The 12644-nt window shown below is 40.3% G+C and overlaps 1 protein-coding gene across 4 annotated transcripts in view; it reads left to right on the top strand.

The window, feature by feature from the left end:
* The window catches only part of PRKG1 (protein kinase cGMP-dependent 1), a 925158-nt gene that overhangs the window by 895520 nt on the left and 16994 nt on the right, over positions 1–12644 (top strand). For all 4 annotated transcript variants that reach the window (XM_054034323.1, XM_054034322.1, XM_054034325.1 and 1 more), the window contains one exon: positions 8177–8316. In XM_054034323.1, the coding sequence (XP_053890298.1) occupies positions 8177–8316 (140 nt within the window). The remainder of the gene's footprint in view (positions 1–8176; positions 8317–12644) is intronic.

The raw sequence follows: 12644 nt of genomic DNA, 5'->3' as shown, positions 1-12644 counted from the left end.
CTTTTGGCCCAATCCTCTAATTTGTCTAGGTCCCTCTGTATCCTATCCCTGCCCTCCAGCGTATCTACCACTCCTCCCAGTTTAGTGTCATCTGCAGACTTGCTGAGAGTGCAGTCCACGCCATCCTCCAGATCATTAATGAAGATATTGAACAAAACTGGCCCCAGGACCGACCCTTGGGGCACTCCGCTTGAAACCGCCTGCCAACTAGACACGGAGCCATTGATCACTACCCATTGAGCCCGATGATCTAGCCAGCTTTCTATCCACCTTATAGTCCATTCATCCAGCCCATACTTCTTTAACTTGCTGGCAAGAATACTGTGGGAGACTGTATAAAAAGCTTTGCTAAAGTCAAGGAATAACACATCCACTGTTTTCCCCTCATCCACAGAGCCTGTTATCTCATCATAGAAGGCAATTAGGTTAGTCAGGCATGACTTGCCCTTGGTGAATCCATGCTGACTGTTCCTGATCACTTTCCTCTCCTCTAAGTGCTTCAGAATTGATTCCTTGAGGACCTGCTCCATGATTTTTCCAGGGACTGAGGAGAGGCTGACTGGCCTGTAGTTCCCTGGATCCTCCTTCCCTTTTTTAAAGATGGGCACTACATTAGCCTTTTTCCAGTCATCCGGGACCTCCCCCGATCGCCATGAGTTTTCAAAGATAATGGCCAATGGCTCTGCAATGTCATCTGCCAACTGCTTTAGCACCCTCGGATGAAGCGTTCCACTACTCAGTTTGTGCAGATTAGAGTGAGCACTGAAGTAGTGGACCTAATATCAGAGAAACCTGGAGATCTTTGAACACAGTGGGAGGTGTGAAGTGCTGCTTGGATTGGATACACACACACACACAGGGCCAGCGTTTCCACTAGGTAACCCTAGGCAGTCACCTAGGGCAGCAGGATTTGGGGGGGGCGGCATTTTGCCACCCTTGGCGGAAATTCGGCGGCGGAGGGTCCTTCCACTCCGGATCTTCGGCAGAAATTCAGCAGCAGGTCCTTCACTCTCTCCGGGACCCGCCGCCGAAATGCGCCGAAGACCCCAGCCCTCCTGAATGCTCAGAGGAGGAGTGCTGCCGCCTAGGGTGGCAAAAACCCTGGTGCCGCTCCTGCACGCACACACTATGTCTCTGGATTCCTGGGCCCTTCAGTGAATATAAGTTCTGAATATTGTCATTGCTTAGCTCTTTCCAACTTCTCTACACTTTTTCCTTACACAGTCCCCTTCACCGATTTAAAAAACCATAATATTTAAAAAGTTCTTTACCTGGGTAGTGAGAGTTGGCATCCACTTCTGGAGACAAGTCCTTTGTTCAGACCTATGCTGCTCTGAAAGCTGAGAAAACTGAAAAGAAGACTGTAGAGGGGCGGAAGGAAGAATAAATAACCAGTATGCTTTCCAACCTGTAAAGAACTGATAGGGAGAAAGGTCAGCCAGTAGCTACTGTGTCGACCCTCACAGCTACTGTTCTGGCCTCAGGAGCAGGTGATTGATACTTGTGGTTCTGCCCAGCAGGACTCCCTATGAACCTACAATTACTCTAGGGCCTTTGAAATTTTCTGTGTTGTTAAAGGCAGGTTTTTAAAATTCCAAAAGGATGGCTCATTTGCAAAATTCCCCAACAATTTTGCTTCATACATTCCACTCAGGGCCGGCTCCAGGCACCAGCAAAGGAAGCAGGTGCTTGGGGCGGCCAATGGAAAGGGGCGGCACGTCCGGGTCTTCAGCGGCAATTCGGCAGCGGGTTCCTCAGTCCCTCTCGGAGTGAAGGACCTACCGCCAAATTGCTGCCGAAGAATTAAGCGGCACGGCTGAGCTGCCGCCGATCAGAGCTTTATCTTTTTTTTTTTTTTTTTCGCCACTTGAGGTAGCAAAAAAGCTGGAGCCAGCCCTTATTCCACTGCAAAAATATTTGGCAAATTTTTGTGGTGGGTTTCCCAGATGGCTGAACTTTACTGAACATGTCAGCCTGCTGATGAGTTGGGATACACAAACATTTTTGGCTTCTGTATCCTTGTGTGGCATTTTCTTGTCAAAACTGTGGGGTAAATGTTCTTGGCCGCCCTTGTCTCATTTGGTCAATAGTGATCTTTATATGGCAACTTTTAGCTTTTTTTTTTTCTCCCATTTTAAAAATTGTAATAAAAAAATAAAATCTGAAAAATATATGAAAGTCCTATTAAGTGTATGACTTAATTAGGGGACCACATCATTCAGAGGGTTGTTAACGAAAGAATAATCTTTTCCCATCTAAGTCACTGGGCTTAAGAAAGGTCAATAGTTACCGAAAATCATAACAAGATGATGACTGTTCGGTGGATTAATAGAAATGAGTTGGTGGTCTGAATCCAGGAGTTTACATCATAATCTCAACCAGCACAATTAGCACTATTTGGCAATCTCAGCAGGAACACCAAAAATGGATTGGGCATGGAGACTTATCAGGTTTGAGGCTCCCTGAAGAGGGTGGGGAAGTTTACAGTGCCAATACCTGTACTTTACCTGTAAATAACTGCAGGATTTCCATTTCCAGGCTGTAAAATCAGCATTAAATTCACCTCCAAAAGGTCTGGCAAACCCATAGGAAGGAAGAAGATCCAAATTTAAGCCTCTGGGTCTGTAACTCACTGGTTTTGTTTTGGTGTCTCAAGAAGATACAATACAAATGAATCCCACACTGATCTCAAACTCTTGCAATACCTATGCGATTTAAAGTAAGTTCGGAATGTGAGTGGAAAATTTGACTGAATTTTCTTGTTGCTGTAGGTCAATGCCTTGCATTGGATAGTTGTTGCTTTTTGTGTGTTCTGTATGGAGGTGAAGGTATAACTGTTATTAGATAATAAGAAAACTGCTGACTTTTTTTCTGTCCAAAAAGTATCTACTCTTGCACTATTTATTTATTTTGAAGCTTCCTTGGAACCTTCAATAAGTTACTTGCATCACTAAAGCCAGTCATTAAAAAAAAAAAGGTCTTTGATATAAATGACATAACCTTAGCAAAAATCCATGCCATTAGAATGACCTACTAGAAAGGGAAGAAGAAGTATGATTTATTGTTATTACCAGTCATCATAAAATTTTAAAAGTTATTGATCTGAAAATCACTCAGATCATTACAAATGTTTATTATACGTCAAAGTTAAAAATAAAGGTAGGCAGTAGTAATGCCTTACAAATAAAATTCACATATAAAAATGGAACACTTTAGCTTTTGTATTGAATCTTCTAATGATTTTCTGTTGACTCCATTGTTTATATATTAGTTGTTTTTTTCTGAACTATTTGTCTATAAAAAATAAATGACAAAAGAAAACAAGTCCTATTTGTAATGCCTGCAGTACCACCATGGATGGTGCACTGGCTTTTGTTTGAAATTATTAATGTTGGCAGCTGTTTTCTCTTTATTGAATGCATAATTCTGATAGAAAACTGAGCAATTTGGCTACCTGACAGAGCAAACTAGATTTTGCAATGTCACTGTTATAAAGAAAACTATGCTTTATTTTCTGTTTAGTCTCTCTTCAGTGCACTCTTGGGGGGACAGGTTTTACTACCTTCACCCCTTTCTAGGTAGAACCCTGCAATCCTACCTCTCTTAGCTTGTATCTCTGGGCTACAGACCCCCTGTTTCCCAACTGTGTTAACCCAACAGGCTCAATTGTGTTTGGCACCAGTATCCTCTGGGAACCTTTGACAGTGACTGATTAAAGTGATTCAAAAATAGCTTCCTCAAAACAAAGCATAATTTATTTGCCCAAAGGTATATAGTACACAACAAAAGGAATAAAACAAAAAAGTCCCATGTGCATATTTTCCCTTATCTAAACCTTACTCTTTCCTTGCAAGCTTTGGTACATTCCATTCAGCCTGGTCACTTCCATCTCTGGGTTGAGAGAGACAGTCTCCTTGCTGCCCTTTCTGTCAGTGTGTCTCTGCCAGTATCTTTCCCTCAGAAGCTGCTGACAACCCTCTCAATCTGCTTCTTTCGGGATACTATTATTATTTGATCTTAAGCTCTTTGATCTTAAGCTCAGGTCTGGAAAAAATAAACTTTAGAGCCTGGTAGGAGCATTCATCAATTAATAATTTCTCCATTGTTTCCTCGAGGACCATTGGTATTCTCTGGACTGGACTATACCTTATCTTTGCCATTGTTTTGTTTCTTCTTTGTTCTCCCACTTTGAGCCTTCTTTGATTTAACTCTGTGTAATCAGTTAGAATAATACCAAATGGGTGAGTTGAGATATATATGATATTTATGCAAAATAATACACATAACTCCCTCATTTTCTACATGCAGTAAATCCAGAACTATTCCCCTCCTCCCTATTTTTAAGTTGTATAGGCATAAAGCATAGCAGTGCAGCACAGTACAGTGTAAACATAACGGAGTAATTGGGAAACCTTGATGGATGAGTGACAAGAAATATTTCTCTTAATTTGATGTGGATTGTATAGGTCTCCATACCCAGTCTCTCATAAAATGAGATGGCAAACATAAGCTTCATCTAAAAATAATAATTGAGAGTCTTGGTGTGGGAAGCAAGAGCTGTTCTTCTGGAAAAACAAAAGTTTCGTGTGGGACTGAAAATGCTTGCAACTATGGAGAAAATAAAAAACCACAAATACCAGGACTTAAATTATACTGGCACAACAAGAGGTTTTTAAGAAAAGAATGGTTCAAAATTTAAAAACAGACTTACAACCACCTAAGGATATATATCCCATTTATTGCAAAGCAAAGACAGGCAACCACTTGTATCAGTGGCAATGGGAATACTTATAGAACATCAGCATATCAGCGTATGCCAAGAGCAAGAAACATAAGCCAGGAAATCAGAGTCTGAAACAACGTGCTTCCAATGCACGTAGTGACAGAAACATATGTAAAAGTAAAACCCTCAGAAGTGTTATCAGAAGGGTCTAAGTAATGCTAGGATGTTCAATCCATCTTCAGATTTTCTTGATCTTATTAGAATTCATCAATCTTACACTGTGTCATACAAACTACTTGTCATGAGATTCTGTAGCCTTTTTCCATGAGGCAGCAAGCAAATATGACATGTCTATGACAAATGTGAAGAACTATAATATAACCATTTCTGTAGAGACAGACCTGCTTGCAGAACTCACAGGTGCTAAACATAACACCATAGTATGGGACAATCTTGAGCAGATTGGCTGAGAGTCCACATAAGAGTCCGAGCACACCCTTGGTCTTCATAGTTTACCTAAAACAGACAGCCATGCCAGTAAAATGGACATTGGGTCATTATAGATTAGAGTTTATGATAAAAAATGTATATGTATAAAAATGGATTGTCATTTATTAAACATTATTGCTGAATCACATGGGCAAGTGTTGCTCTTTAAATAGTGCTATTTGGTGTACATTTATACCAGCTGAGGATCTAGCCCTTGGTTTAAATTTAGTATATCCATATGTGTTACCCTGGCTTTAGAGAGGACAGCTGTTATGTCAGTTTAATTTCCAGTAAAAGCTCTGATTCTGAGCAAATTAATCTACAGATTTTTCCACTCTGTTATTACACAGTTGGCATGAACTGAACCATTTAAAGTGTCTTCATAGCCACTCAGCAAGGATTGATGGGAAAGTGGAAGGATTTAAAAATTATAGTTTTCAAAGACAGGCTAGGAAAAATTTTGAAGGTGACTTTTCTTAGATCTTTTTATTTTCCTTTTCTCTTAAGAACATATGGCTGTCCTTTTTTTAATAAAAAATATTTTTAAAAAAAAATTAGGTTATGTTCTATCCATATTATGTCCCTCCCTCAGAGACAAACTAGAGTTCTGATCTGGCCTGCATTTCAAAATCCTGGGTACATTGATAGAGAAGTTGTAAAATGAAACCTGAAAATGAAAGCTGGCTTCATCTCTGTGTTTTCATAAAAATTGCCAAATAGCATTTGTACCATACACTGTACTATATGGAAAAAATTTAATTAACTATGTGCACTCTTCACAATGTGACAACGTGATGTGATGTGACTGGTTTACTGTAACAAGAGGAGGAATTTAGCAAAGTAGTAGGCCAGACGGGCGAATTATCAATTTATTCTGTCATTTGGTGATAGCTACAAGGAAACTGGTTGGAGGTCAATTTTTCTTTTCAACTGCATAAAAGATCATGTGGATCAGTCACAGCACCTAGTTACATGTCTGCTTGTCTAGCATTTTGTAATTATATTCCTTTGTTCAACATGGGAGGTTTTTGTTTGTTTGTTGTCTTGAGTGGCTAGACTAAGATATCAAGACAGCTCCAAGGAATCTTGCTAATTTGTGAAGAAGGAAGGAGACAGGATCAGGACCTGCTCTAGCTTTTTTGCTGCCCCAAGCAGCAAAAAAAAGTGCCGCCCCCCCCAGGCCACCCACCAAGCGCCAGGCCGCGCCGCTCCCCCCCCCAGCCAAGCGCCGTGCTGCCCCCCCGCCAAGCGCCGTGCGCCGGAGTCCTGCGCCGAGCGCCACCGGAACCCCCCCGAGTGCCGAGCCCCGCGACGTCCCCCACCGCCGGAGCCCGCCCCCTCCCCCGCCGAGCGCCGCCAGAACCCCTTTCCAGCGCCACGCCCACACCGCCCCCTCGCCGAGCCCCGCGCAACTGGAGCCCGCCCCCCCAGCGCCGCGCCGCGCTGCCGGAGCACCCGCCCCCGCGGAATGCCGCGCCGCACTCCCCCCGCCGCCCCTTACCAGGTGCCGCCCCAAGCATGTGCTTGGGTGCCTGGTGCCTGGTCCCTTCTGTTAGTTTTGCATTCTTGAAAGCCCCTCAGATGCCATACCAGTAAGTTCTTATCTGTGAAAGCAGATGAATATATCAGGCCAAATTCTCTATTGACTTAAACACTATTCAACTCCATTGTCTGCTAATGGATACTGATGTCAATTCACAGGATGTAAGTCAATGCAGAATTTGGCCCACTGCATACAGGGAGAAGTTCTGAGGGATCTTAAGTGATTCCTGTGCTTAGGCTAAGCAACAACAACAACAACAAAAAGCTTAAACTTTACAGACATCTGTTTTCTTAACAAGAAAAATAGATTAGTTGAGAGTCAAGGTTAAAAGTAAAGGCATGCCAGAGCAGCACCATTGAAAAGCTAGCTTTGCTCATGCATTTAAACCTTTCAAGGACTATATTCCCTTGTCAGAGTCAGTGGAAATGTTATAGTTATAGAAAAAGGGTTTTATTAAAGTTGTACACTTATTAGAACCAGCATCTTTATGCTGTGGGTATACCTGAGGGAAATATATAATGCTGTTGTGGTTGTTTTTCCCCTCAGCACAGAAAGTTATTGTAAATGGCTTTTCAATTCAATGGCATATTGTACTAGCAAATGTATCAGTGGATATGGTGTAGCAATATGCTACATTTAGAAATCTGGTTTGCAGTGAACAGATCCAATGAGTTAAAACGTGTGTTTTATTAAGGCATAAGAAACTGGCTAATTTCCAAATGGTTATCCCCGGGGGAGCCAGTTAATTTCCTAAGATTGAAGCTAGGGAACACTGTGCTGGAAAAAAGGGAGGGTTCCTAGCTCTTGGGAGCTCTTGAGTCATAACTTATGCCTGAATACATTTTTGCTGCTACAAACTCTCCTCCTGTCCTTCCTCTGGCTTCACCTGGCCTCTTAATGTGACCCATCTATCCATTCTGCCAAATGCTTCTCTTGGCTTAGAAATCAGGAGTGGGAGATAGGTTGCACTGGGGTGTCATGCTAGGAACAGGAAAAATTGATCATGAAATTCAGAGTGGCTCTCTGTGCAGGGAGGCTGGGTCAGTTGATGAGAGTAAGCATTCCAGGAGTTTGAGACTGCTGTTCCACTGAGGAAGGGATGAGGCTGGAGATTGTTAAGAAGGTAAGAGAAGGGGACAGCATATTTGTGGTAGGTGGAGGAACTGAAGAAAAGTCAATTTGTCAGTCCCTTTGAGATTGCAGAATACTGAAGACAAGAACAGTCATCTTGAGTGCTCTAAGAATTAGGTTCATTTTTATTTCAGTTTGTTTAATTATGTTTATATCCCCCTATGAAATAAACTTTCTATTCTCCAAAAGATCTAACATTTTTGGAAGGAGCTAAATTCATCCAAAATTCCAGATTGTTAGGGAGTTACGGGCACTGCTTCTAACTAATATATTTGCCACTTTTATTCAAGGTCCAGTTGAAAAGTGAAGAATCCAAAACATTTGCAATGAAGATACTGAAGAAACGTCACATAGTGGACACAAGACAGCAGGAGCACATACGCTCAGAGAAGCAGATAATGCAGGGGGCTCACTCAGACTTCATTGTGAGGTACTGTCACTACACTTTATAAACTCATTTCAAGTTGAGAACGTTCCAGTCTGGTTATTGTTTCTTATAAAATTGCAGTGTGTTATGGAATTGATCATGAATTGTCCCACAAGCACTATAGGTAAAACACCTTTTAATCGCAGTTCATCTCAGTCAAGGGACTCTGCAAATATGGCACCATAGTGTTCCATGTTTATTGTCTCTCAATGAGTTGACAAATCTGCTCAATATTTTTAACTCTCAGCCCTGAAAACTCAACCTAGATTCTGGAAGTCAAGCTGTAGTCTTTCTGGATCATGCAACAACAACAGTAGTAGAGAGTCAACAATATTCAGCAAATATTTTGATTATGTGCATGCCAAAACAGAATCTAGCTCATTATTCTTTAGCTTTATTGGCTCTCCAAGAGTAAAAAGCGGTAACACCAAATGTTGATCAGAAAGATAAACAGATGTGTAACAAGAGGCTATAGTCACTTTTCTAACCATAATCACACTTACATTATCTGACACTGAGCATCCCTTAAAATTGTGAATATTTGCAGGGAAAACAGGATGGTGAGATGCTTCCTTATATATTCAAGATTATTGTAAGAGTCTTGGATAGTTGAAAAATCTGACATTCAATAAATATTGCAAAGGTATTGGCAATATTATTTAGCAAATTCGGTAAATTAAGTAAACTATCGCCCAAATCATTCTCTCTCTGGTAAAATCCATACACAGGTCTGTGGGGGATGAACTCTCCAGGAGGACACCCTTACAGAGATTTCCCCCACACACACATCACTCAGCTGGGGGTGTCTCCTCCCCAGCAAAATATGCTGTAACACCCATCAGAAACCTGGCAGATACTCTGATTCATGGGGAAGCTCTGTGCCTTTGCACCAGCTCTGGCCTTTGGCAGAACTCCCACTCCCTTGCAGCTCAATTCCACTGGAGATGGGGGCTCAGCAGAAAATATACCATGGAGCTTTATTATTTACCCAGGTGAACTCCACAGAGCTGGAGCAGAGATGATGTGTCCCTAACATACTCGCTTCTCCCTGGCTGTCTAGTCTCATTTCCTACCTCTGTGCAGACCTTGGATGGCAGAGGGGCCTCTGTGAGGTTTAAAAGAAGAGGGAACAGGGGGCTGCTGAGCCTTACTTTCACTCTGGAGGAAGGAGACCTACACACAAAAGATTTCTCTGTGCCTGGATTTAAACCTATAAGAATAGCAAATACTCTCTTCTAGAATTGAGATGAAATGGAACAATAACTTTGCCAGGGAGTTATCTGTATATTTTTGAAGAGTAGTGATTTAGTTTCCTGTACTCTACGTTAGACGTCAGACAAAGAGAAATGTTTTCTAGTATCTTATCTTACATGAGCATTAAATTACACAGGCTTGAAATGAAAATTGTATATGTATACCTTTTATTGGGGATTGAAGGACCATCTGTTATTGCCTTTGTAATATGTTTATTTCAACCTCATGCTTGATTAATTTGCCACAACAGTTACTGTATGAAGTAAACAAGGTGGCACCTTGTAATGCTTCAATTATCTTTACACTTCGCTTTTCTTTCATATTTGATCCACAAAAATGCCTCAGTTATCTAGATTTGAGATAGCACTGAAATTGCAAGTACTCCTTGTAGACTATTACAGGATACAAAATATTTTCTAAAGTTTTTAATGTGCTACCCACTGTCTGAATCAATATACTAATGTAATGGAAGGTGCCATTATATAACAGAGTTAGCAGAACATAACCACTAAAACATAAAGGACATTTTAACATAATTGAAAGAGAACATATTCTCAAGATTAGGAGCCTGATCCTGCAAACTTTTACATGACTAGTACCATTAACCTCAATAGCTAATTAAATATATACTAATCAACTTTTTTTCCTTCTTTTTTGTGTGTATTTAATGTTTATGTAAGATAAACAGAAATACTTTCCAGTATCTTATCTTCAGGTCTATGCAGAATACTGGAAAAGAAAGCACTAAAATAAGGCTGTTCATGTAATGAACCATTTGAAAGGCTGCTATAAGGATGGGTAAACCTAGAGATGTTAAAATTGATCAGAAACTGTTTAGGTAGGTTTATGCTACATACTTCTTATGGTGGCATGTAGAGTATATACTCAGTAGCCCCCCTTCCAACCTCTCCCCCCAGCATGGGTATAAATATCAGAGTAGCTGGTGACGCATGACTCAGGCAAGTAAAGACATGCCCAAGTACATGCCCTCCATGGCTTTCTACTTGCCCAAGTCATGCCTCCGATTTACATTGCTTTTTTTAGCAATATATTATCCCACTGCTGGAGCCTTTCCACAGATCTTAACCATAATAAGTAGTTAACTAAATTACTCTAATTTTGACTGACTATACAAGTTTGTACTGAAGCCTAATAAGTGTCAAAATAAGGTGCAAAATTTACCAGTATTTAAGTGAGGATCTAAAAGATGGGTTCATTTTTCTTTCTTTTAATCTTTTGTGACCACACATGGTACGTTTTAGCTATAGTGAATCAAGACTAATGTTTCACAAGTAGAGGAGCATTTACAGTTTTTAACTGTTTTTTCTGTGGCTATTGGCACTCTCGGAAGCAAGAGACAAGTTACATTGACTCAGGCAGACTTTGCAAGCTTCCTCAAACAGCTCAGCAAGTGCTCCTTAGCCCTGACCTGGATCATAAGCCTCAGACTTTTCCAGTAGAGGTGAAAAGATGAATAGTTATTCCAAAATATGTGATAGGGTAATAACGATAACAATAGTAATAAAAAAAAACTAAGTGACATTGTGCTGTGCGCTGTACAAACATCGACCAAAGACAAACTCTGCCCAATTTCGTGATGTAATGTCCGATAGGGACTATGTTGAGACCAACACATTTCGATGTTACTTAAGCTAGTATTTAACCAAATGCCTCGAAAAATAAAAGACTAATGCACTAAACAACTTGCATCATGATCAATCAAGCATCCAGCTAGTCTATCCCTGTCTCATGGCATATGTCACACAACAGCTCCTTGAGAGGTATAACAAAGTATGTTATTTACTTTGAACTGCTCAATTCTGCAACACCTTCTGTTTTCATTGTAGTCACCTGAGATTAATAATGCCCATAATGCTTAAGACATACAGAGCCCTGTGCATGAGTGTAATTGCACAGTCACAGAATATACTACAGAATCCACTCGTTGCTGAAGAATTATGTTCCAGAATCAAACCTTTTGAGATTTTTTAAAATAATGTTCTATATGATGTGGTTGCAAAGAAAACCTTCCAAATGTGAGATCTGAGTGTAAACAGACATAGCAAAGTGTGCTTCTTTCTGCAGAGAGCCTGAAATGATAACTCTCACAGACATAACAATAGCTCTGAGAATAGTTCGCCTCAGTGCTATGGTAACTCTGAAATCTAATGATGGTGGTTTAAATGTCAACACTGGGAGCTAATGTACTTATCCAACAAACCCAAACTGTCTCCCAGACTTTAACTTCCCAGGAGTCAAAAACCCCAACGGTCCTCTATCCATCTGCCAAAATGTACAGCTTCCTCCCAGAAAGAGTCTGCAATTCAGCTGCATGTTGTCAGTACAAAGCTCTTCCACACCTTTAAAATGAAAAATATATGGGTAAAGTAAAATTAATTTAGTTTAATAACAAATGAGATATGCAACCATTTAGAATTCCTTGTATTATTTCCATATTTAATTAAATAAATAAACTCCATTTATTTAATTTATCTGAAGCTGGTACACAATTTCCAGTCTGCTTCACAAGAATGTTGCAGAAATGTATAGAAAGGAATGTTTTCCCATAGAATCTAGGTCAAGCCTGACATACAGTACATGCTGAATACATGTTACATTGCCCCATCTATTTCATTAGGCAGATTTTCCCACATATTCAATCATCCTGGATGAGGAAACAAGCATCTTTTGATATTTTTATAAGGTCTATGAAATGTAACAGCAAATTGTATTAAATTCTTACATGAACCAAAATTAAGGGGCATTCTTTTGAAATTATTAAATGAAAGGAAGGCTTCAGATCTATATATTGACTCTTTGAAGGATAAATGATCTACTCATTACAAGAAATGGGGTACATATTGTCTTGCCTCTCTTTCAAGTGATCTTGGAAAGCAGCAACGTCAGGCTAAGTAGTTAGAAATGTCATGCCCTAAATTTAGTTCCCAAAGTAGCAACATCATCCTCTTATAATACTTCAACACTAAAATACTGCATCTGTTCTGCTGAAACATTTCAAGTATGATACAACAGAATGAAGACAGTGAGTGATATTCATGGTTAATAAGGAGTGTGAA

Source organism: Malaclemys terrapin, chromosome 7 (assembly GCF_027887155.1).
Source record: "Malaclemys terrapin pileata isolate rMalTer1 chromosome 7, rMalTer1.hap1, whole genome shotgun sequence".
Classification (NCBI taxonomy): Eukaryota; Metazoa; Chordata; order Testudines; family Emydidae; genus Malaclemys; species Malaclemys terrapin.
The sequence above is the reverse complement of the archived record's forward strand: the minus strand, read 5'-3'. Positions and strand labels throughout refer to the sequence as shown.